Below are 27,083 nucleotides of genomic sequence, written 5' to 3'. Positions count from 1 at the left end.
GATGGCAGAACATGAGAGAAAACATAAARAAATTACAGTAAGCTGTCAGCTATATAATTATATTGTAAACTATTTCACTGAGAAGTTACACCAACAGAAATTTGGCAAAGTATTGGCTGCTAGCTGCTAGCTAAACACAGGACACTCACTAGTATAGCATTAAAAAAAAAAAAAAAAACAGGCTCACTAAAAAGCAACATCTACATTACAAAGAAGCTAACAAAAGAATTCCCTTATGATACTTAAGTTCATCTGCTTCGTCTTAGGTTCATCAGCTACATATTCTTCTGAGTACTCGTTACATTTGCAACTGAATATATATTTAAGGTCACAATGCTACAAACCTTTTTCCAGCATGTAGTTTCGCCACCTTTAGTTAGACAACACGGGACACAAAGGAGCACTTGCTCGAATTAGGGTTGAAGATTCTGCTGGAAGTTGGTGACTTTATTAGGTCATGTGTACTATAATGACTTGTGCACCACAATTTTTAAATCCCTAAAACATGATTTCCTAGGTGGAAGGCAGCACGCGTGCTTTTAAATTGCCAGACGGACCAAGGGAAACTTTTTGTTCCAAACAATCAGCTGTAAATCCTGAATCAGAGCAAATTCGTATTTCGTACAGTTCAGACTTCAAAGCACCTCTGTCAAACAGAAGTAAACAGTCTCTGATTGGATTCCAAATGCTCCAAGGATCCTACCATAAACATAATAACTTTTAGTGCTAAGGAACTTACTGGCAAGAGTTATCAGTAGGGCCCTGTGGTGAAGATGCCTTTGTCTTCACGAAGAAYAGCTCCCATGCACAGGGCATCCCAAATACAGGTACATCATGGTTATCTGAACCCTGGGGTTACAGCTGAACCTCCCCCTATCCTTATTTATTTATTTACTTATTTTACAGAGCTTGCACAGTGCCAACATTAGGAAATCTTGCCCCAAATATTTTTCTGAAATCTTTTTTCTTTTTTCAAAATGCACCTATGCCAAACTGTTCAGATAACCAGAGCTTATCAATGTATATTCCGAATGAACAGAAAGTAAGTATCTCTGGACTTTTTATATTCCAACTCCATTAGAAGCTAACAGAATTTATGAGRCTTTCAAATGAAATTTTGCTCTTGTCATTCAGGTAGTCACACACGCCATCATGGCCGCTGTGATGACTGGACATTTAATTTAATAGTTATTTGGACAAACACGATTTTGGAAGTTGCAGCAAATGTCCTTGACGTTACATTTGACAGGCCCTGGTTGAGAGGAACAAAAGAGGTTTGGACATCAAGAAAATGAAGACTTCAGAATTCCAAGTCTGCCACTGATTTGTTGATCACATCTTGGGCATCGAGCTGCCTTCTGTAGTTGTCTAGTCTGGTAAAAATGGAGACTGTCATGCTTATTTCTCTAGCTCAAAAAACTGTCGTGATAGACTAATTATTTGTATAGCACACAGAAAATAAAAGTGCTATCCAAATGCTGCTTATTCATGTTTTCCCCATTGTACGAATATATCTYCATCACTAATAATTAACTAATTACTGTTGCTGAGAATATGATGGTGGTGTTCACCACCTTATTTTTAATTTCAACATAGATGCTTACTTAAAAGTTATGTAAATATATGAAATCACAGTACATTTTCCTAATGGCCCTGCTACATCTGAGTTTGATCCTATTCAATTGTGACTACGAATTGAATAGCAGTGATGACCTCTATTCAGTAGAACTACATAGACAGTTTCTACTGTATTCGCAACACTTAAACCATGAAATGTAAGGAAGCCATTCTAAGCAGAATACAGCTGGGTCAAAGGCCTACTGATGCCAATTATGCTTTGTACATAATAATGCGCATTTTACCTATTTGGAAAAAAATTCACATTTATTTACTGTCAAACAGGTGTTAAACTTTACACTGGATATTAGTGATGGGCTCATTATTAACAGGTTTACACAAAGGGATGAAAAAAGCAGAATTTTGTTGAAACAATTTACATTTCATTAGATTTTTATCAGAAAATAAATTAATTACTAAATATAGGCAGAAGGAATGTGGAAGAGTAATAGTTATGTTTTATTTATTTTTTTTAAAGGACAGGCACCTTTTATTCACGAGAAAGCTTGTGAGAAGTGTCCAGTGTCCCCTTTAACCCTTACCACCCAACCCTGATTAAAGAATGAACAGGGAATTGAGTTACAATCTTTGTTAGCTATACCAAATTTGTGCAAGGCTTGGCATAATTGGCTTCTGAAACAAATTTCTCCCCAAATTGTTTTTTTTGGCAATAAAAATTCAAAATGTAAGAAAAAAAACTAACTTGTCAAAGCAGAACACTGTTTACAGTGAAAAATAAGTGAAAATGGGTAGAATTTGCATTTTAAACATACTACCGTACTATGAACAGAGTGTAAGAAAAACAGCTTATAACATATGTGCAACCAAGAGCTTTTCACAATATTTTCTTCAAACTCTTTAAAATTATTTTTCATGACAATTATATTTCAGTTGGACACAAATGTATTTATTTTACCCTAGCAATAGAACAAAATATAATTTCTTTAGCCATTTTTTCATGAGAACGGTTCATTGTACAGTTGAGGAAATATATGAAATAAGGCCTGTGGCTTGATTGCTAGTGGTTAGACATGTATTCAATCTTTGCCTTAATGGAAAAGATTTGCAGTGAACTGCAAACTGATGCAGAATATCTCTCCTGCTTTTGCAAGTCTTGTCAGGAATAGTAAGGTACAGTAAATTTGTCCCACAGGATTTTAAAGCCTACGCCTTGTATATAATACAATGTAGGCCTAGAAAAAAAAATGGTGCAGCCATATTTACAAATTTAGTTCACAAACTGCTGCAGTAAAATGGCTGGAACGTGTTTATTTTTCTTTTTTTTTTCACAATTTTGTTAAATTCAGCAGCAGAAGATATCTTAAAATACCTTGTTGGTATTTCTTTTCTTTGTAACAAATAATTCATTTTAGTATACTCTGTGTATATACAAAGTTTTTGTTTTATAAAAATTCACAGAACTGCAAGGTCCAGTCATCCCTGTTACACTGGAGAACCACAGGGTCAACAGAATTGTCTCTTCAAGCAGATATGAGGGAGCCTGCATGGGGCCAATTAAGTCTTTTTAATACTTGTACGTGGCCTTTAATATTTCTTTGCTACACTATTAAAGGCTTGTCACTAGTTGCATTTGTCCTTCTCTAACATCCCCTTCCGGAACACATCCTTCCTTGTTAATGGGAATTATATAGCCGTCGCTATTACCCCTGCTGATTTGATAGTACATCTGAAGCTGATGGCCAGCTCCGAGATTTGGCATGCTCTTGTAGTAAATGTCCTCATTTTCGCTCCTCCTGGAGGGAGAGAGATCTTCTTCAACGTCAGGGCTGCTCTCTGGGAAAGGAGAGTCTCTGAGGTTGGGCATGCTCGTGTAAAGAGAGTCTCTGTTGGGGGACTGGAGGTGGTCGTCAGCCTCAGCTGTCAGCTGGGAGACGTAGCTGTCGGTTCCTTCAGTCTTCACTTTCTTCTGGGGCTGGTACAGAAGGGAGTGAGTCCGCTGCGGAATAAGAGGGGCCTCCAGCTCCTTGTGGTGGAGCTCCAGTCCGGGGGTGTCGCTGTGCATCAAAGACGACGCATCTGCCACGATGGCATCATCTTCGCTACTGCTCCCGCCGATCACAGCCTTGGCTGGCAGCGTGTGCTCCAGGTTGTGGTTTTTGCTGCTGCCCCGCAGGTTGTTGTGCACTAATTCTGAAATGATCATTTTCTCAAAAGCAGTATCATTCAGGCTTAGTCCACAGTCTACAACTTGCACACTGTCGTTATAGTCTCCGTTGCGCAATGAGTAGCTGTTGTTGAAATTACCATTTAGCGGTAGAGTATCCATGGCACTTGTATCCCTGGCATTGTTCAGTGAATGTCCTGAAATGGAAAAGGAGGGTTCCGGTTATCGCCTGACGTGCTTTTTAGCACCTTTTTTCTTTCTTTCTTTCTTTTTTTTTTTTAACAAAATTCTTTAATGTAGTTCAGGACAAAGTTGTACTTGGAAGTAAGACTCGAGAAAAGTTAGGTTATTGCACATTCCCAAATGTAAACAGTTGCACACCTTATAGGAAAGATGTATTTAAAAGATAGTAACATGTATTTCCTGTGGGGAATAGTAGCATTTTAATTTCTTAATTTAGTGTCAATTCTGTGACTCTCCACAAGGAACTGTTCACTCCATGCCCTTGCATATGTAATGCAAAGCAATTGATTTGGAAACATCTACATTTTGAAGTACAACACCATGATTTAGGAAAATAAAACTAACAGAATTTGTCCTAAACGACACTAAATTAAAAAGGAATTAGATCACAGACGTAACTGAAGGTAAATGTACAACATAAACCCACATAACTGGCAGGCAACTACTTTACTTTAACAACATTTCTAAAATTGTTTCCCTTTTTTGAGATGAAGTAAAGAAAAGAATGAAAAAAATGGATAAATACAAGGAATTTATGTTAAACAAGGACAGCCATCTTTCACACTACAGGGACCAGGGCCCACAAGCACCATCCAACAACACGATAGACAGCAGGTGGAATGACTCACTTTGGACAACTCACATCATGTCTGTCTGCTCAGGCTATCTGGCCTAAGAGTAGCTGATATATAAAAGAAAGTAAAATGATTTATTGTAACATGATGAAGAATTACTGAGCTTCTCAGCAACTTAGTCAGAGCAAGGGTTCAGCAAATTAGATTACTAAGCAATAACAGCTTTTCTTTTCCCACTTAATGCAATTTTTTGCACTAATATTCTGTCTGCCAACAACGGCCCCAGGCTTCTAAAGGTCAAAGTTTGCCTGCAGTCTGCATCAGTCACAGTGACAGCGCTGAATGAACCAGAATAGTTAATTAAGAGTTCGGCCCACGGTTACCATGGGCATGGAAGTCAAATGCAGAAATGTCAGGAATTTCTGTTAAGTATGGGTCACAGAAATTAAACCAAAGAATAAATATTAGTTGTGGAATGGGAAGAGGAAATCAGCCATAGCTGATATCTTATAGCTGCTGGAGGAATGACAGATTGGGTAAGTCTGCTGGAAACATGAAAAGAAGTTCTGGGGGAGGAAGGGGAATGAAGTCTTATGATGATTAAGGTCTTTATGTTTTTGGTTTTGGCTTTTTTTCCGGTAACACAATAAAGGAATGTTTTTCTATAGACACAAAGACATGTAAACTACGACATCACAGCGCTTCCCAAGCAAAGAAAAAAGAAAAAACTTTGAAAGCAAGCAAACAGCCTGAACCATGGAAAGTTAGATTGTTAGAGAATTCCTAGAAAATCACTGTATCTACAGATATGGCTGGAAGTAAAGAAAGAATGGAGTGATGTTACTGAAATGAGACTGACCACTGTGAGGCTGCTGCATTATATGCAAGGCTTGGAGGAGTATAAGAAAAGAGTTGTTTTGAAAGAGATTATACATTTTCCTGTTTTAGATTTGTTTCATAATTAAAGCTGCAGCTTATCCTAGAAAATTCAATCTTCTCTAGAACATATTGTTTTCAATTAAAAAGTAATTGCATTTTCTCATGAAACGATTTTTGTCTTTGACTTTTAAAACATAGAATAATAATTTCTAAATAATTCTGTTTGAGTAATTTGCAAATCATTTTGTATTTGTGTTACTGTAACTCTTCTCCATGTGTACTGATTTAAACAGTGATGAGGGTTGTTTGAAAGGTCTCTTTAAGCTTTGATTAAACAACTTTGTAGTTCTGCAATTTCATATATGTTCCAAGATTTCCTTGCAATGGATTTAGCTGTGCAGAACATATGGCATTTATAAAAGTAGACAACACATGGACCACATGCTGGCATTCATTTCCCTCATGAAAGTGATTTAATTCTATAATTTTCATTTTTTTTCTTCTCCTAAACAGATACCAAAACATATCTGATAATCTAAAATGAGCTTTCTATGATATACTGCAGAGTTAAGCATGCTACAATATATTCAAATTGGTTTGATGAGGAAAATTTTGTTGCCCATGATCAGGTAATTCATTTGAAATCTTTCCATAGCCTGTAGCAAGATTACTGTGGGAATGTAAAAAAATAAGTAAATTGTTAAGCATTTCTGCTTGACACTGCTTTGTTTTTAAACAGCAAATTATTTCAGCATTGCATAACTTCTGTTACCAATAGGATTTGCTACAGACCTCATGTTGTTTTCCAAAAAGCAGTATGCAAGTACTTTTTGAATGTGGAAACATTTCATTTGCAAATTGTGAACCACTTGCCCGCTGAGTCTACTTCATGACCGCTAGTTATGTTTTAATTGTGCCCATTAAAAATCATGCTGAAAAAATTTACATTTGATAGGCAAAGTTAAGTTTTACTCCCATACTTGTCTCTCTGTAGGTTGCTAGAGGAAAGCATAAGGAAAGTAAGAAAACAAGAGAATGAAAATAGAAACTGCAGTTCATTTAAAAAGGAAACTTGAAATAAAAACTGGAAGCAAGGTTTTATGAGCTCTTAATCAAAGATTTAACATAGTTTCAGTTATACTGTAAGTTATCATCAAATTGTAATTACTAGGTATTTACTGATGATTGCTCTGTAGTTAAAAAAGCAACTAGATAACGTAACAGCAAAATGTTAGGTAAGCGATGACACCCTTTATCCCTACAGAACTAAACTATTCTAGCTGCTGATCTCAAGATTTTCCTAGAGGAAATAATCTACCATAAAGCTGCACTATACTATAGTTTAGATCTATTTGACGCTGGATACAATTTTCTACACTGCAGTATCCAAAGGTGTCAAGATGCCTTGCGCTGTTTTATTATCTAATCCGCTCCATAAGCAGGTTTTTCTCAGCAAGAAACCTTATATTGCATAGACATGATACCTCTAAGTGATATATATCTTGAAGATGGGCTCTCGGACCATGTGGTGTCAGTCCTGTAATAGTATATTAAGATTTATGCCACCTGTGTTAAAAACATGGATAATTACTRGCAAATACTGTTATGGCAAAGGCATTACTATAATATAGTGCAGTTTTACAAGCTAACATTGGCAATACTGTATTTCTTGAATTGACAGAAATTCAGAATGTATGGCTAGGACATTGCAACTTAAGTTTCTATCTAGGGAAAGGAAGGGATTTGGAGCAAGCCAAGAAAAGCAGTTTTATTCAGGAAGTATAAGCACACCTGGTGAGTTAAACACAGGAGCTGAAGGGGCATTACATACAACTGTTTCAGCGAGCAATGTGTTATAGGGGTTGTTAGTGCCGTGTGGTCGAAGAAGAGGATTTGTTAGTAGGTAATTGCCAGTCATTCCTAAAGCAAAAGAAATAGAAAAAAAAGTCAGTTCTTTAATTTTATTCTGACAGTTTCAATGAAGAATATTTTTGTTCATCATGAATCATGTAGAAGTTGTCAAATGTAATTCAGCTGAAAATTTCTGAATGTATTTGAGCTAGGTATTTGAAATGAGAGTTGGAAAATACAGTTAAATTTCAGTAATTCACAGGTGCTGTCCAAATCCCAAAAGTATCTGTTAAGACTGACATTTACTAATGTATATAAAATCGCTGTTACACAAGAATAGCAATTAAATATGTARAGATCAAGGTGCTAAATAAAGCTATTTGAACTTAAAAATTATAGTATGGCACACTTCTGTCCAGAATTGTGAGAACTGATTTTCTTAAATTTAAGGGTACTGAAAATTCCCTAATGATAGTATCAGAGTTGTTATTCACTTTACTAAACAAACACAGGTAGTGGAAAGGAATCCCTGTTTTCAAACAGACAGTGGATGACAAACTGCAAGAAGAATATCTTAGTATATGCAAAAGTATGCATGCTGGAGGGAAAGCAAAATATTTGCTCTAAGAAATCAGAGCATTCATATTTTCTCTTGGGACATTCATGCTACAAATCTATCTGCCAAATTTTAAAAAATTCCTTGAATGACAAATTTTCTAACAATCAGTTTACAAACAGTGCAAGATGAAGCAAAATACTACATGAATGAACAGATTTTTAAAAAACAATTTTACATATTAGTGCAACATTTACATGACAGGGTAATTATTAACACTGTATTTTGGAAAATTGTTAAAAATCAGTTAATCTGTGATTTCTAGTTACCAAAATAAAAATGAGCCGAAATAATAACAGAAAAACCACACAAAACATTGTAATTTAAAACATACTTGTTAAACATCTCCTTAAGGTAAAACTCTACTCCCTCTTCTATCGCACTGCACAGCAGTGCATCAGGATCAGTGTATCACAGGCCCAAGGACAACTAAAGAGTCAGCAATATTTTTATATTGTGGTTACATTTATAAGGATTATGAAGCAATAGTAAAGGTAACGTATTCTAAATATTAATACTTTTGTACTACCACAGATATTTGCAAGTGGCAAGCAGCAATAAAATGCTGAAATTCAGAGAATTATTTTATTGCCTGATTATGCTAATCTTATTTGACGGTTTAATTCAGTCAACAATTAAAGGCTTTATCATAGCCTTTTCCAATTACAATCTACTTATTACTAGAAATACTAACTGAAATATATGTTGCTTCTTTTTGTGTACTATGTTTTATTTTTGTTTGAATTATTACCTCTAATTTATGGCARGAGGATTATTTTAATTCTATCCAATACTTTTTGCCACCTTTAAAAGCTTGAATTTATTTAAAAGGAAAAATGACGTTTGCTCTTAATTGCTAAATTACCCTCAAAGGTATGTTTCACTGAGATAGTGATAATATTAWAATTGAACAATAACACCACTCATTTTTCTAGTCATCTCCAGTGACTTCAGACTTGAGCTCTGAAGCAAGAAGCAGCTCTGTCCCATAGAAATCAAACCAGGGTGCAACCCCAGATTGTTRCCTATGGCTTTTTCAGGGAATTTTTGTAAGGCACTGGAAGAAAAAGTACTTCTTGTTTGGCCATGAAAAAAAAATATATTTTTTACTAAAGAGAAATTAGTTGATTTTGATTTTGATAGAGGATCACAAAGATTGAGATGGGAGAGCAGTGGGACATACAGGTCTCATCCACTTTCTATATGTCAAATAGCAAAAGCAGAATCTTGCTTTTTGAGTTTTTTTCTTTTGCAAAGAACTATACTCCCATAATAAAGGTGAGTCAAACACACATCCCTACCACCGAATTTTATAACAAGGAATGAAAGTTTGCCACTTATGGTTCATGAGGGTTCTACAGCAGCCCTGACAGTGGTGAATTTGCTGTTAGAAACTTTTTCAGTTGGACAGGAACTGCCTGGAATGAGATCAAGCCTATATGTTCTTCTCTAAGGGACGTGGTTGTGCACACAGTGTGGCTCGCGCACAGCAGTCTTCCCTCTATTACTAGCTCAAACTGCCTTAGAAAAAAAAAGGGAAGGGAAAAAGTAAAGGGACATTCTGTCTCAGTTAATACCTTTGTCTTCTAACTGGACATGAGAATGAGGTTAGGGATTTCAGAAGTGTGTTTCAATTAAAAAATTTGGAGCTTTGGCTTTGCTGGGCCTGAAAATCTGAATTCTATCCCATGTGACAGATACGATGCTCTTTGTAATAAAAAGATAAATGCTTTACAGACATCTTTTGCATAGAAATGATATCAATTAGATTTCACTGGGAAAATTTCTGCACCTAGGAATCATACTCAAATATGCATTAAAATGTTCCTGCATTCATATTTCTGTTTCAGATTTAACCTATAAAGATTAGTAAAGATTTAAAATTATGATCTTGCTTTTAACTTAAATTATTGATGAAGCTTATTTAAATACATTCCCACGAATGGAGAAATTCATCTTATAGCAGAGGGCCAGTTGAGGGAGCAAGGTTTTAAAATATGCTGCTGGGTGACTTTAAAACTCTGCTTTCAGAGATCATTTGTTCCAGAATTTTTTTCAACGCACTCTTTTCAACTCTTCTGTGTTAAATGGTATAAAATCTATATAAATTCTAAGTCTTCTAAAACTGAAATGTTCCCAGTGACTGACCTTGATTAAGTGTTGAAGTGCTGTTGATGTCACCTGAGATAAAAGAAGATTCAGATTGTTTTCTCACAGTGTCATTCCACATCCTCCTTATACGACTCTGTTAACATAAACMAATAAGACAAAAGCATAAGTTAAAAAAAGATTTTTTTCTGCTTATGTGCTGTTATGTAAAATATTCATATTTATTTTGGCCTAAAATAAGCCATTTTCTGGCACTGTAGTAGAACTCTCTCTTCTATTATTAAAAATCTAATTTATTAAATTTCATTTATATGAAACATGATGGTATAAACCTTCCTAATAAACCAGCCCCCAATTACAAGAAAAATAAGGTGTTTGTATTAGAAAAAACTGAAAGGAGATGTTTAAAAAGGAATCTACTCTAGCATGCAGAACTAGGTATTTACCATCTAGATGATTATAATGAGAAGACAATTAGTGCATCTGATTGGAACACATCTCAGTAGGCTTTTTATAAAGATAACTAAAAGATGCTGACAAAATCTTTGTTACCTGAGTGCCAGAGGAATAGCGGGCACTAGTTCTTGTTGTTGATGCCTTCACCGAACTGTGGGGACTCTCCGTTGGTAGCCCACCACAGCAGTAGGAATGTCGGAAGCATTTGCCATATTCCTTACGTACCTACAGAAAAGAAATAGAAACACTTAGTACAAAAAAACAGTATCAAATATCTTCACTGGCAAAAAGAAATGAACTTTGAATTCAAACAGTTCAAATATTTTTCAAGCACWTAAGTCATACTCTTCTACTGAAATGCTGGCTATTAACAGAATCAGGTACTTCTCCCTAGTTAGCGGCACTGTTACAAGGGGCTAGCCAGGATTTTTGAACAAATTATTTCCAAAGGATACACACATTTCCACACATTTCATTTAGATATGTCTAAATAATTGCCACTGTGTTATGTAGGAGATTATTTTTGTTGTGCCTTCATATTGGTATAGTTAGATCAAATACTATTTGAGAATAGTTCTTTTCKTTTTAGCTTTTGGTGCAGCAGTCACAAGAGGCCTATCTTCCTGTCCTTGCATGTGAGAAAGGCTGATGTAATTTGCATTTGCACTCGTTGTTACTGCCAGTTTCAGTTATCACCTTCCAAGAAAGCATGCCAGTGAATGGACRCTCTCAGCTATAAACACATTTTTACATAAAGCTACTCTGTGTCGCTCAAACTTCAGCTAGTTCCTGTAGTCACACCTGCTTCAGCTTTGCACAAAACTCCCAAATAAAATTGCCCATCGCTACCCAGAGCACCAACTACACTGGTAGAGGCATTGGCAATGCTACAGAGTCAAAATCTGAACTGTAACATCTGGGCAATGACGTATCTTTCACTTTTAGGGCCAAAAAACAAAAACCTCGTTATTGTCTGTGCTCACTGAATTTAGAAACTTGAACACACTTACATATGTGAGATTTCTGTTCAACAAAAGAGCAACAAAACAAAATTAAGCAATAATTTTAGGATWTGGCCTACATTTATTCAGCTTTTATTTCCAGCAAACTACTAGAAACTTTAGCTTCATTAACTATATGTGTCAACACTTGTCATAAAAGCCATCAGGATTAGTATACAGAGCATTAAGTTCCTTCAAATTTGATGACTGCTACACTGACTATTTTCAARTAACATAAGAGTGCATACACATCCTGGCAGCATGACAGGATCGCTGAAAAGAAACAACGGATAAAATTTGCAAAGATGCCTAAGTCTAAATTCATAAATCTTTTAGGTGCTTGCATATCTAGGTGCCTTTTCTGGAGATTTCTGAATTTCTATGAAAAAATCAGAATTAGGCTAATGGTAAATTTCGCCTGCCTACGAATACAGGGGACAAAAGAAAGTTATATGTTAAACAAGGAGAAAAGAGAAAAATCAAAATAGTGTGGATTTTCATGTTATGTGCTGCTTTCAATATTCCAAGAATTTTAATCACAGAATATACAGGATGATGTTTTYATAAATTACAAGGTAGATGAAAATTTGAATAGCGCCTTAACTTCAATCTAGAGATAGTGATTTATCATTTTATAAAGACATACTATACGTACTTTAAGTACATATCTTTAATCTATACCAACATCAAATACATATAAAAAATGAAAACARAAATGCATACATATAGAATTATAATCTTTGACTTTGTATTCTGAAGAATATAAATCCATGTATATCATCACTAGATGGTATAACCTAAGAAAATATATTCTTGAACATTAATAGATATTAAATGCTCTGAAATGCTATAGCATAGAGACAAYAGCAATCAAAACTGTATTTTTACCCAAATACCACCCTCCAGGGCTGGTTTGGCCTAATGCCTCTATTGCTGTGAATGTACATTATCTGTCAGTACCGCGCATTCCACTGTCATTATTTCTAAATTACAGCTTGTTGGAAACTGATGGAAGCAACAGCACTATCATCTTGTCGGAACAGGAAACATAATAGTTTTCACTTTCGCAAATCTATTTCTCTGTTCAATTTAGTGACCAACTAGTAATAACAGAATAAAAAGACTACATTAGCTATGCAGACAGAGGATACGATAGCTAGTGAAAGGCACTGAAACTCAGAAATCTTAAATGGCAGCTTTAACATTCTTTCAGGTATAAATCTTATTGCTGTAGGTTATGCTTTTCACACTTGACTGGTATTTTAATATTTTTTTTGCTGACTTCACTTAATATGTGAAAACAATGCACAATTGCAAAAGGAAATAAAAAAAAAGAAATTGTTTTTGTTTTTGTTTTTCAAGCCCAATACTAAAAAGGGTAACATTATAAGAAACCCTAATCTAGCAATTATTTGCATTTTGAGAATGTTTGCATTTTCTTCCTCCTCCTCTTTTCTTACACTCAGTCTCCTATCTAAGTGTGCTTTTGTTCTCTAAAAATGAAAGGACTGCCATACTCAGCCTGATAAAATTCTATCTTCCAGATCTTTTCCTAAAATATGTATGAATGCCATTGTCTATGCCAAATTTATAGACACTGATACTGTTAGAGCTGTTACAGTTCAGAACATGCAAGAATGTGATCTTGCACTTACATAGCAACCCTTTATCCAGTGGTCTCAAACCATGTTCAAAATATCAGTTAATTATGTCTCTAGTGAGCAAATTATAATGGGAGTTAATAATTGCTAGGTCTTCAGTCTAAAACTGGTAAAAATGTTCAGAAAATAAATATCGCAAATTGGATATTTCCAAATTGTGGATTTTCTGCATTTTTCTCTTAAGGTCTTCTGTGGAGTTTTTTGACATTTACCACTCCTCTCCCCTCTCAATTCTTGTTTGCTTTCATTTGCCATGCCTTCTAAGGCAGATTACGAGCTTTTTTCTTCTTTTATCCTTCACTAAAACCCCCCTGATATATTCATGGAAGCCTCCATTCTCAGTCTGTAAAAGAGAAGGGTGCAAGAAATCCTGAGAGAATTTCCTCCTGCTGTGATTTTCACCTCCTTCTTCTGTTYGTCCCTCTTTCCCCTACAAAACCTCCTTCTCTGCAGTAGATCTGCTCCTTCTGGACCCCGTTGCTCCCATCAGGTGAAGGGGAGCCGACCTATCTTCAGTGCATCCCCTGAGCTGGGGCACCTAACCAGCACTGTGGGCAAGGCTGAATTTTCTCCTTCCAGGGGCTCCCAATTTCTCTGATTAAAAGAAGATAGTTGTGGGATTGCTGGGGGAAACCTGAAAAAAGCAGAAACACTGRCATCTTGGGAAAACTCTCCCATTAGCAGCTGCTTAGCACTAATGACTTCTTTTTTCTAAGGTGTGTTGAAGTTCATAATGAAATTAATTTTTAGATCTCTCTTAATTTTGTAATGAACAAGCACTCATATCACCATCACTGCCTATCACCCTTAGGTGATGTGGCAGCTTAATAGGTTCTCAAGAGAGGCCCTCTACCGTGATCTAAACAGATAGAGAGTTTCTAGGCTGAGATGCAGTGTTGTTGTAAATGATGCTTTGTTTGCAGTGCTGCAGAGCAGGCGGGATTTGTTTTGTGAGCGCAAAAATGACTTTTGGCTGTAAATCTCGAATCATATATACTGCATTGCCTGTGTTAAGCAGTACATTTACTATAGTTGTTTCTTCCTCAAACTGCAAAACTTTTAAGCAAATGTCAAGCCCAGGTAGGAAATGCYACATTCAATCTGAACCTGCCTAGGCCACAGAGCAGTTCAATGACTTCCACAAGCACACAGTAAAAACTGTTTTAGAATCCTAGTCTCTTCCTCAAACTACTTTAAAATACTCCTGTTCTTAAAAATGGCATTTTTTTCCTTATTTTTTAAGAAAGGTATTTGGGTAACCCTATTTTGATGGTTAGGGAGCACGTGTAAATGTTTTCAGTAACTTACTTTCTTTTGTAGGGCACAATGAAAGATGAAAATAAACATTCCTTGGAAAGCATTAAATACTGTGAAGAGATATGTCATCACAACAGTCCCCTCATTGATAAACAGCAGGCCAAATGACCATGTTAGGCCAAGAAGACACAGGAGAGCAAATGCACCCAGGACCCAGGATCTGTAAAAGAAAATTGATTTTAGCAACACTACTTACAAAAATGCAGGTCACCAAATCCAATATTAACATTTCAGTTCCCGCAGTTGACTTTTACTAGGTTCACATTCAAATATAAAAATTCCTTGGGTTTAACCTTTTAGCTATTAAAGAAAGAACAATTCCATTTGGTACTTTTTAGTCTCCAGTGAAAACAGCAAGAGTAGATATGACCTTTTTCTTTCTCAAGAACTGCACGGGATGTCAAAACTATTTTGAAATGCAAAAGTATAGCACAAGCCCCAGCTACTCCATTGCTTTATCTGCTTTCATAAAAGAGATTGATAAATCTGGCTTAGCCACTAATCACACCATAGATTTTAAACAGTGGTGCTGCCATATGACGCCAAATAATGTAACACAAATGCACAAAGGTTAAACAGCAGATTAAAAGCCTAGAGCCCAAATCTTTAATGCTCTGATAAACTCAGCTAAACTGAAGCTAGATGATCTAACTTCCGCATGAAGAAACCCTGCTGAAATGTGACAAAAATATGTATATTGCTCTACAGAATAAAGTCTAAAAGAGATTCCATCATGAATAGTTTAAGGTAAAGGAATTGTAGAGAACGGCACAGGATGAAAGGGAAAGGGAATTTAGTCAGTGAATTCCACATCTAACTAATGATCTTACTTGATAAATGGCTTATTATCTTCATAGCTAGAAAGCATTATAAGCAGAAAAGAGAAACAAAATTATTAGACAGAATTGAAACAGAAATTAATAAGAGCATTTTAATTGTCTATAAAAATTAGTCAAAATTAGGAAATTCAAATGGCAGAGGCAAGCAATTTAAAATTATAAAGTCATATAATATTTAAAAATACTTTAGCAAATCAGGTATCTCAAAACTAGTTATTTAAAATTAAGGGTAATCCACAATATTGACCGAGTTTGTAAAGTTAAAAATCATGCTAGAAGTTTGTTAATGTAGGGTTCTATCTTACCCAGGTAAGTCCGTATTATAGTAGCCATCACAAACACGGTAATTACTGGTGTGGATGAGAAGACAGAAAGAGGAAAAGGAAGAAAAGAGAGAGATGCTAAAGATTAGCTCTCTCTCTCATCATGCAACATGCAATGAAGCTGATACTGGCCTATCTATAACATCTAATTCACAATGCTAGCCTTACTGAAAGTCTCCCTTTGCCTTTTCAGCATTCAAAGTATATCTGTAAGACCCTTTCACATCCAACCCGTAGAGATCTAAAGTTGCACCATCCCTTCACTGTTGATAACAAAAACCTTCAGTACAACATAAAGCTAAATACTATATACTAAAAGACTATCTAAAGAAGCAAGAGCTGTCAAAGTCTTTTTAATTATATAACACTTGTATTATTCTGCAAAAGGGATACCGCAGTACAGCACCAAGACAAAGTAAACATTTGTTAAATTAACATGAAAACAGCAGATAATCTTCAAGTTAACAATAATAATAGAGTCAATTCTCTTGGGAGAACAGGATTACGAGTAGAAACTGCTCAGAATCCCTAAATCAAAAAGTCATTTAACAAAACAAACTTAATGTAATCATCTCAGCCATGCAAACAGGAACATCATTTTTGAACTGCATTTTAAATGCAAATGAAATTACTACAGTGCAGTGGTATTTCCGTGAAACAGTTTCTTGGCACTAGTTCCAGGCTGAAATTATCTAATTTCGACCAATGTTTGTGACATTGTGGCAACAATGTGACGAAAGCAGGATTGGTTCTGTTTGCTTCTAATTGACATCTGCAGTTGCTGGGAGACAAAAGCATGTGTTCCTAATGGAGAGTAGCTTTCAATCAGTTCAGCAATCAGAAAATAATCATAGTTCTCATACTTGAACACAAAGCACTTACTTAATGTTTTCCAACCTGCTAGAGTCTGGTTTCAAAGTGTTTGAGTGCTTCACCATTTTGCACAATGTGATCACCAAGAAGATAAGATTCAGCTGTCAAAACAGATAACAACAAAATTAAACTACTTCAAGTAATAGGTTGAATAATAATGATGCTACAGACTAAACAAAAACCCTGCAGTTTATTTTCAAATATGTAGTTAAACTGGGTAACTTTTATCAGTCAGTTTGTAGGTGGTGATTGCAAATACAGGTGAGGGGCAAAAATGTTAAAAATCCTTGTTTTACTTAATTTTCCCAAATTAACTATATCATTCTGAAGCAGTCATATTTTGCATGTGTCCAACACTTGCCACCACCAGTCAGGCTCTGTCTTCCGCATGTTGCTCTCAGTTGCTCTCACCTCCTGTTCACCTCTGCCTATCCGCTCTGCTCCTGTTCCTCATCTCACTGGCTTTCTCGGAGGGCTACAGTTACCCTCAACAATACTAGTTAGCTGCTTTTGTACCATCCCGTGATTCTGAAATGTTTTCTCCTTTGCTTGCTTTTATTCCCCTCGTTTCCCACAAATTCTGTCTTGAAACATCTGAAAAATCTTGAAAATCTGGTCTTTAAAACAGCTCAAACGTAACCATAGAAAAATAAAATAAAATAGAAAGAAAAGAAACACAAAGATGTAGCAAATGCATCAAACTTAGCAGTGGCATACATATATGCTCTGGGTGTGCCCTCTTACTGCCTCCATTCCTTTTGTAGTCTGGATTTTATTGAAGTGAGACTGCATGCTATTTGAAGGAACAGGCTATGCCACCTCATTCTTGTTGTATCATTCATATAGATAACCCAGGAGAAGATACTGAAAGGTAATTTTGTATAGTTTTCATATGGTGAAACAGAATCACAGACAGCAATGGTATTAGGTGCCTTCCTCCCATTGATTTCAAAGCACGTGAAGACCATAGGTAAGCTAAATGTAAAGATGCCTGCACAATATGGCTTGAAAAGATGTGTATAGTTCACTGGAATAATTAGTGTGTGCTGTCCTATATCATGCAAATAACTCAAATACAATTATATGGTTGAAAACGCTAACAGCTATGAGAGCTATGTCCATTCATGGAGAAGATATCCGATCTTATCCACTGGTACAGTGGTCCACAAGAAAACCTTAAACTAATAGCTAACAGAAGCTGGGAGAATATACTGGGAGAATATACTTATAACATACATATTCAACAGATAAAGATTATAATCCATTCTTATAATCTTCCCTATATATCTGAAAACGATTACTAAAGATTGATCAAGCCCATCTCCTRTTTTGGGGAGCCTTTGGTTCAAGACAGCATCAAAGTCCTTGGATCCTCTCTAACATTGGGGATACTGGTTCATACTGGAAGTATTCCTCCAGCTGCACCACAGTGGTCAGAAATGTCACTCAAAACCTAATAAAGATAAGGTCTTAGCAATTTAGAAAAGATGAGTGCTTTAAAGGCTCTGATCAGAGACTATTAATAAAGACGTATACTAGAGAAATAATTCCCACAGCTAAACACAATCAAATTATCACTGCTGCTGCTGTCTCAAAATTGGAATGGATATTATGTACCACAATGCAGTTCTTAATACCACATCAGAGTTGGTCAGCTTTTTGAGCTCACCAGTGAAATATCTTTACAATTGTACTTCGTGATTAACGTAAAATAAGCTTTCATAATTTTCCTCTGTGTGTGTTTCAAGAACTGACAGAAAATAATTCACATTCAAGTGCAAAAATAAGCATGGCACAGGTAAGCAACATTGYTGCAGAATGTGACAGATGTGTCATATCTTGTGACTCTGTTGATTAGCTGTTATGATCCTTATGGGTAATGACTAAGCAGCTGAGAAACATTTCATTCTATCATTGTGATCCTTTTGTTCCTCTCCTTGAGGTTTCCACTGTGTAAGGCACATAGGTCAGAAAACAAGTTGCTTCTCTCTGCCCTTTGCATCAGAAACAGGTCTTGGGTTCTGCATATGATCTGGCTCCCAGTTCTATGCCTTTTCATGAAAAGACTCGGTTCTTCTACACTTACAAATGTTTCTTGTGTGTTGTGATAGCTGACATAATATGAACAACTCCAGCTCACCTCAAAAATGTAGCTTGGATTTACTTTTTGTGAAAACAGACTTGCCCCATGCCAATCTCAACGTGTAAATTAACTTTGGCTGCAACCTATGTAACCAGGAGTGCACAATCCAGATCAGAATACTATTTACAGCACAGCTGGAAGCTAATCCTTGCCTAAGTAGCTACCCTGGAGTATCCTGTATTGTACCAGCAACATCATTCTTGGATCAAAAACTAACAGGCATGGCTTAGCCCATAAAGGACTGCCTTACAAAAGGAAAGGGTTTTATCCTCTGATTTCTTTGTACACTTGGAGCGTTGGCTTGATATATAAAAAACAAACGCTTGTATTTATATATTGAGGTTCCTTCAGTGACATGCAAGGAGACGTGGCCCTGCCTTAGAGCCTGAGCCAAGCTCCAGCATGCTAAGAAGGTTTTATGTAGATACTCTGCTCTCTCTGCATGTATGTCCTTGTTGGATTAGGGAATAGCTGTATGTAACAGATTCATAATAAACACTTTAATTCTAATTTAGGAAACAAAACACCGAAGTAGGCCACTGAAATAATAATGCTGTATCATGGTAGCTGAAGAAGACACTTTACGAAAAGAAAGAAAAAAACAAAAGCAAATTATTGTACTTTGAAAGCAAAGTAACTATGACAGCAGAGCATATGATGCTTGTTCCTCCATCACTGTGAAATATTACATAGTTTTCAGTTTCAGCAAAGACCATCATTTGCCACTTGTTCAAATACACTGGCATCTCTGTTAAACACTGTGTCATTATCAAAAGCCTATTCTGCCTGCTTACAAAAACGGTAACCAAATTTTTCTGTAGATGTATACACTTTTGGCTCCCTCACTGTTCTTGCAATAGAAATTGATTGTTTTGAAGGAACTCATGAGTTGAAGACTTTTGGGCATCCTGCCATTTTATTACACAAGACACTAAGCAGTAAGGGAAAGGAACTTGTTGGAGAATAATTACTTTTAGAAGAAATGGCTAAATTATTTTCTTGGTGAGAAATATGTGTAGGGTGAAGTTTGTACAGGAATGAAATATCCTTAGTATTTTTTGCATTCATCTGCATTAACTCTGTAAATGGATAAACTTTTTCACCACAAGGACTGCCAAACCGTGGAACAGTTTGCCTAGAGAGGCTGTGCAGTCTCCATCCTTGGAGATTTCCAAGACCCAGCTGGATAAAGCCCTGAGCAACCTGGTCTGAGCAGGAGGTTCAACTAGAGACCTACTGCAATCCCTTCCAGCATGAATTATTTCGTGATTCTGCAATGACTGAATTCTTACTAATCTAAGGAAATGAATTTGCAGGTGTTTGCTAACATTGATGTACCTCCTGAATGGGACACCTTTCTTCATTCAGCACAAACGCACAGAGTCAATAGCACCAACGTCACATAAAGGCCCATGAGAACGGCAAGATGGGCTTCCAGGAGCAACCTGGGAGGAAATAAGTGGGCCTCTGACAATGAGCTAGTCTAACCAAACGCAGTGCCTTCTACTTCCCCAGGAGCATCACAAGGCCCAGAGCTTTTCACATGCCCGAAGAAGGCCCAGTGGCATGAGCAATACAGCTAACAGGGTGACTCAAAGAGCTGTGCTGGATTTCAGCATCTTGTTTTCAACTTAAACTACAACTTTTGAGTTTTGATTTCCTGCTGCTCTGAAAGGACTCTCGAAGGAAGTCCATTTGCTGCCCAAACAATTTTTTATCTTTTTTTGTAAGAAACAGTAAATATCATAATCTAATCTCAAATGTGAATCTTGATTCTCTCCTTCCCCACCATTATGAGTGGCTCTTAGCGCTCAGATATGGTGCTGGAAGCTTATGCGCTGCCTACAGCTCCCCCACTCTACTTGCTGYATGTTGGCTGCTGGAAGGGCCCTGTTAGATGGGCACGACTGCACAGGGCATACTTCTCCTTCTCGGAGGTCCTATGTTTTTTTCTTCCCATCATAGAAGATAACAGACTAGTGACAGGCTAGTCCTCATCCTGACCACTGGGCTGCATCTGTCTCAAATGAACCAAASTCTACATTTGAGCATCACTGGCTACTTCAGTGCTAAAAAGAATATATGAATACACCTTGTAAGCACACGTAACGGCCAGGCGTATACATCGCAAGCAGTCCTGGAGTCCTAATTTTAGTAAAGTCAGTAAAACCTTATTCATGTTGCCTTTCTGAAAATCAAGCCAGTCTTCTTCAGAAGTCTGAAAATAGTAATTTAGGAGTCAGGCAGGCACCAGATTAGGATTTGTCCGTTCTGTTGTGATGCTGAGAGTGACAGAACTCATAGCTACAGCAAGTGGAGCTGTAACGTGCAAGCACTTCAAAACACGAGCTGGTAAGAATAAGCAAAAGAAYTGGATGGTAGTATTTCATAAATGTCTATACTAGTTTCTTGCTCTAATTTCTGAAATACATTAACCACTATGAGAGGATACTGGATTACATAGAGAACTGGTTTAATCTACGCTCTAATTTTAGAAATTTATGTAAAAGTAAAAAAAAAAGAATAGCACTTTCAAAAATATCAGTTCCTACATATCTCTTCAAATGACAAGTATAATTGGATAGAACTGAGGGGAAGAAAGACAATYAGGAACATATTAAAAGAATTAAAATGTCATTATTTTAAATACGAAATTTGAAGAACTTTTATAGTAATAATTGAGTTCACCACACTGGAAACTGATGCTTATTTCCTATCTAGCACACACAGTGCCATTTCTAGTCTGGAAAAGCAGCAGATACTGGACATGAAACATGGTATAGGATGGAATTTTGCCCCTATGGCAGCTGAAGCCAATATAATTTTTGGTGGAGGGAATGTCTTCAAGTCAAATTAACTTTTAAAAAATGTGGAAGTAATAACCTGCACAGAAGACTAACGGACTAGAATTAGTCCCAGGTAAAATGGAGTAGTGGCCAGATAAAGCTAGGTTTTGCAAAAATGATGACAAATTTTCCCCCACAGGCAATAGATAAATACAATTTATCAGGTGTCTACCATAAAAAGATACTTTTATGTTATTTATATGCATAAGCTCATAGTCTATTTTTATATGTGAAGCTAGATGTATGTGTGCATCTGTAGGTACTTTGCTCAAGTAACACCTCAGTCTGTGTGAAAAAGGAAACTATCTTTTCCATGTCAATGAAACAGAACATCCCAGGAATTTTCGTTTGAACAACCTTTGCTAGCCTAACACATTGGTTCCTCCATCTGTGAGGAATCAACTCCAGTGGTTTTGGCTGAACAAAATGCAAACAAACTTCCCCCACTTCTTGGATATGAATGAACATGGATCTACATAGAAGTCAAAGTATTCAGACTTTTCTAACCACAGATTACGGGAGTTTGTTCTATAGCCGTCAACCTGCTCAATTGAATCACGTCCACCTGAGCTTAGCAGCTTAAAATTCATTGCACACAGCCTGCAGTGCTGACATGGATATGATAAGACAGAAGAACAGAAACACCACTCTGAAGTAACCTAGCTGAACTGCACATGTTCTGACCCTTTCTGAGCTCCCCAGAGTTTTTGTTACCTGGCAAATGCAGCTCTAAAACTGCTCTTGTATCTCCAGATCTTTGCTCTTAGCCATGCAGAAGCCTATTTCTCGCTGGGACTGGCAGCAAGAGAGGTGCTCTCTGAAGAAGGCTTCTAAATGAGAGCGCAAGCTGAACTCTTACTGAACTGAATTAATTATTAAAGATGCAGATGGAGCTGTCCAAATGATAAGAACAGCTCCTGACGTGTCATGATCCAAGCTTTCATTAAACCATTTCAGGCATACTAATGGTTTCCCACCGCTCATTACTTACATGCTCTTTTCTCATAGATATAATAACCCTGGTGCCCAAAGGCATGACAGGCTATAGAAATAGTGAAGTTGAAGGTTCCTCAGAAGACAGTCTTCCTTCATGCCTTCCCCTCCTCACCTCCCACCCTCATCTTGTGCAAGACTGTATACAGACATGAGTGCAGAAAAAAATTTGTAAATTAAAGTAGTAAATAATATTGTCGAAAAAGAGTTTGCATATTTTTTAACAGTGCAGTCAAAATGAGAAGCAGAAAAATGATTTGATTAAGATGTTAAAAGGTTTACTAAGGTGAAATTCTTATATGCTACTGATGCGAAGGATGCTGCACTACAAACATGGCTCTCCTCYGGTTACACTGCACACGACATATTATTTTTCAGTCATTACACTTCTTGCACTTCTTCCTGCACTCTCTCTTTTGCTTTCTCAGTTGGGACGATTAGAGGGCAAAGCAATTGCTAGAGAAGAATTACTCCCAGGAACTGTGCTGTGATTGCTACCTGCTGTTTCATATTTTTGAAGTTGGGAATACTGCTCCCATAGGCCTTTTGCCTCTCAGCCTAAATGATTTGCTGGAGGATAATAATGTCATGGCCAGTAAATAACAGTGAACTATGTCTGTACATGGTCAATATGATTAAATGTCCTTCACCTCTACTCTCACTCTGACCTGGTTGTGGGGAAGTGAAAAAGCCATCAGCAATGCTCAAAGCTTCCTGTATTAAATGTTATTTTAAAGTAAGAGAGAGAAATAGAGGTGACTTAGCAAAATAATCGCAGTAACAATAAAATAAAAAGCTAGACACAAAAAGCAAAATTCTCACCACACAAGCAGACTTGAGGTGAGTAACGCAACTACTGTGACCTCAAACTTGGRACAATTTTCCAGTAAAAATTACAACTGCAAGAAACAGCTTTATGTGCTGAAAATATCACCTATCATATTGAAAATAGTATATCTTTTGATTGACTGATCTTAGACTTGAATTAATTGTAAATATATTTAGAATAATTTAGGATAAACTCTGGTGGTCTAGACATGTATCTTACAAAGACTATAGTCTTTCTAATTCAATAGATACACACATGAACACCTAAACCTATTTCTTTGAAAACATGCCTATAAACCAAAACAATTGCTACACTGTACAACTGTTTTTTTCTTAAGTAACTACTTAAGGTTTAAAAACAGTTCTTCATATAAATAGAGTAAAATCAACGCTGATAAACTTATTTTGAATAAACACACAGATAAGCTTATTTCAATATCTGAAGATGCCAGAAGGGAATAAATTACCTATGAAAGATTGGTCGCATACTTCTTTTACAGAAATTTCCAAAATTGTATAGTATCAGTTTATTTTTATATGGAGAACTGATGTAAGTTATAAGGTACAAAAGATGCATTTAAATAGCAAGTCTGGCATGTACATCTATAAAAGTCAGAAATTTTAAAATTATGMCTGACAGTTGCTCTTAAGGCTGAAAAAATAATAATGACAAAATACAATTCCTGAATTTGGAGAAAGAGGATTAAACTTAACTTCTGTCACTTTTCATAACCATACTGTTGTGTAAAGGCAAGGTTAYGGGTAGTTACTTAAACTTTCAAAACCATGAAAACAAACGCATCCTTCCAAATTATCGGAAGTTAGAAAAAAGATCTCTGTGTATCCAGTTATGTCCCTAGMATGAGCCTTCTCCAATATTTCTTAATCACAGACAGGCTCTAAAGATCTTGAAGTAGCAGAGAAAGCTAAGTTGAACCAAAAAGCACACTTTGCATTCAGTTTCCTTGCAAATTACTTTGTTGTAGGGTGTCAGTATTATCAGTCCGAATTAACAGGGATGTGTTTTTTCCCTGGACTGACTGCAGCAATGCCAGGAAAATGGATAACGAGTGTATGAATACAACATTCAATCTCAAACGGACAATGCGGCACAGACTTTTGGGTGTACATATGGGTGCATATGTTCACAACAAATTTACTCAACAGATTGGAAGAATGTGTCTAAGCTATTTACTGATTGCACAATGCTCTATTATTTATACTAGAACAAATGAACTTGTATGTCTAACATACAAGTAGCATAAATACATATAGAATTAGTCATGGAAAAATGTGCATATGCAAATACACGTACAAATACTGCGTAAGAACACTGAAATATAAAATTTACTTAATTATTGAATGCCTTTAAACATTCTTTTGAGAAGTTCCAATATGTTAGATAATTAGCAGTTAAATTCCTGGAATGTGTGCAATAGTGGCTCCTTTAAAAAAAAAMCTGTGTTTAGTACTTTATTGATTTTTCATATGACTACACATGTCAATATGACCTTCAGAGTTCAAAGCATTAGGAAAAAAATGACTATGCTGAAGCACCACCACAGCTTTAACAATTAATCATTGAGTCAGTACACTTTTGAGATTTCTAAACATTTTTATGATCATTGCTCACACTACAGATTGTATATAAGCATTTTCATGAAATGTCCTGCAAATAACGATTTAATCTTTTTAACTCTGCTGTAAGACAACCTAGAATGAAAGGAAAAAAATGAAGTCCTTACCAGAATAATAAAGGTAACAGGCCCAATGAAACTCCAGATAAAATAGTTATCTACATGGAGCCAGCAACTAATGAAAAAAAAAGGAAAAAAGAGAATGAAAGGTGAATAACTGCATTAGCTCCTTAGTCCAATAAATGGAAAGTGCAAAAATGCTTCCAAAACCAATATTTCTTTAGTAAACCATGATAAACAGCACACAGTACGACTTAATCATGGACAGTTTYTCCTAGCCTGCAACTCTTCCACTAAGTCCTGTTTAGTAACACTATGAATCTTGAAAATGCATCATTAGGAATAGCTAACGGAAATAAAAATAAAAACAAAATAAAAATAAATAAAAAAAAGGAAATAAAAACAAAACAAGCTCTTTCCCCTTTCATTAAAAGGCTCAGTCACAGCTATTGCCATGGACTAATGAACCTAAAATCAGTAAATATATTATTTTTCATAGGTTTTCCAGGCAATCTTCAGAATCTGCTTTTAACTTTATATCATATGCAAAGTGCTTATCCCTGAGGAACACAGTACAGAAAATGTTCAGATGCATGTTTTGCAGAAAAACAATATGGTTTAAATAAAATACCCCAACTGGGAGTTGAACGGTAGAGAAAGAATACATATGATACTGGACCAAATGATGCGTAAACTTATTAGGGCTGATTTCACTTAGTGATTCATTTTTCGTACACCCCAGTTCCCTGCTGAATCACTTTTATTTGTCTTTCATCAGTAGCAAAATCAAGCTGCTTTCTTGTAGTCAACAGTATCTTCCCATTCTGTAACTAATTTCATCAGAGTACAAAGCAAACAATACTGGAAGGCAAATTCATGCCTCCAGCAACTTGAATTCTCAGAAATGTCCTCTGCCTACCTTATGTCACTTTCTATATACATATCTGTATTTTTATAAATAAAAGACAGGGGCTAATTTTAACCCTGCTCTACTTGCCTCATAAAATATTATCAAAGTGAAACATATGGGTTAGAATATTGTACTGTCATAACTCAGGATAAGAGTTAGCTAGAGGGCCAGCTGAACAAAGAGATCTAATGAAGCATTAGCTTAAAACTGCGTAGTTAAGCCTGTCTGATACTTTAAGTTGAGAAGAATTTTTACTTAATATCCATTTGAGGCTAAAAAAGTTATTTACTTTTTCAATTTGTTTCAGGTCAATCTTTTGTGTTAAAAGAAAGACCATAATTTAGAACTGGTCTCTCTAGAGTACAAATCCTCTGAACCTACAGAATTACAAAAGACTTGATTGTAATTTGTGCACAGCATCACTATTCTCTTACCAATAAAGCTTTCAGATGGTATTTTAGTCTGTCAGGGACCCTCTGACAGCTAACAGGCTTTAAAAAATTATTCACTTGAAAAACACTCAGGTCACTTGCAATTACTTACGCTTTCTCTGTTCCRTAGCTCTTATAGTCAATAGCTGCTGAGACACCAACTACTGTAGCTGGGAAGAGGTAGCCAGCAACATAATAGTATTTCTTCCTAGAATATTCACTTTCAAAAACTTCTACTAACATAAGGTAAAGCTGCACTCCTTCTAGACACATCCAGGCAAAAGCTGCCAGGAAGAAGAAGTGCAAGAGGCCTGCAAATATCGGACATGCAATCTGCAAGGAAACATACGAGGAAAATATAAAGTACAAAATCTTCACATCATTGTATCTCAAATTAAACAGCATACAATAGAACAGCATGTATTTCTTTCTGATAATCTTTCACAAGTCCAGGAACATTTTCACTATCTTAAAATAGGTACTGAATATTTGCAAGTACTAATGTTTTGACAGGAGCTGCAGAAAATATATTCAGCTAACATGCACAGGTAAAAATATGGAAACTTATTTATACCTTTATTTTTAGAGTAGATTATTCAATTTTACAAGTAATCTTTTAATTTTGAAACTGATACGGTATAGGACTTACAGTTTAGATAATCTGAATCATAACAGTTGGTTTTAGATGCATAATGTAATACTGCTTCTTTAAAATTATCAAACAGTCAGCGAAAATTTTTTCTGTTGTAA

General features: G+C 36.1%; 1 protein-coding gene across 5 annotated transcripts in view; it reads right to left on the bottom strand.

Moving 5' to 3' along the window:
• Nucleotides 1–2,050: 2,050 nt before the first annotated feature.
• The window catches only part of ADGRL2 (adhesion G protein-coupled receptor L2), a 171,752-nt gene continuing 146,719 nt past the window's right edge, over nucleotides 2,051–27,083 (bottom strand). For 2 of the 5 annotated variants that reach the window (XM_085303480.1, XM_085303481.1), the window contains 8 exons: nucleotides 26,446–26,666; nucleotides 25,041–25,107; nucleotides 16,495–16,586; nucleotides 14,442–14,610; nucleotides 10,568–10,696; nucleotides 10,055–10,151; nucleotides 7,231–7,359; nucleotides 2,051–3,939 (listed from right to left, as the gene is read on the bottom strand). In XM_085303480.1, the coding sequence (XP_085159606.1) occupies nucleotides 3,185–3,939; nucleotides 7,231–7,359; nucleotides 10,055–10,151; nucleotides 10,568–10,696; nucleotides 14,442–14,610; nucleotides 16,495–16,586; nucleotides 25,041–25,107; nucleotides 26,446–26,666 (1,659 nt within the window). In that variant the 3' untranslated portion in view covers nucleotides 2,051–3,184. Of the gene's footprint in view, nucleotides 3,940–6,923; nucleotides 7,006–7,230; nucleotides 7,360–10,054; nucleotides 10,152–10,567; nucleotides 10,697–14,441; nucleotides 14,611–16,494; nucleotides 16,587–25,040; nucleotides 25,108–26,445; nucleotides 26,667–27,083 lie in introns of all 5 variants that reach the window. The other 3 variants (XM_085303485.1, XM_085303483.1, XM_085303484.1) reach the window with 3 other exon arrangements.

Source organism: Rhea americana, unplaced genomic scaffold (genome assembly GCF_003343005.1).
Source record: "Rhea americana isolate MKP2758 unplaced genomic scaffold, rheAme1 scaffold_2, whole genome shotgun sequence".
NCBI classification, from domain to species: Eukaryota; Metazoa; Chordata; class Aves; order Rheiformes; family Rheidae; genus Rhea; species Rhea americana.
The sequence above is the reverse complement of the archived record's forward strand: the minus strand, read 5'-3'. Positions and strand labels throughout refer to the sequence as shown.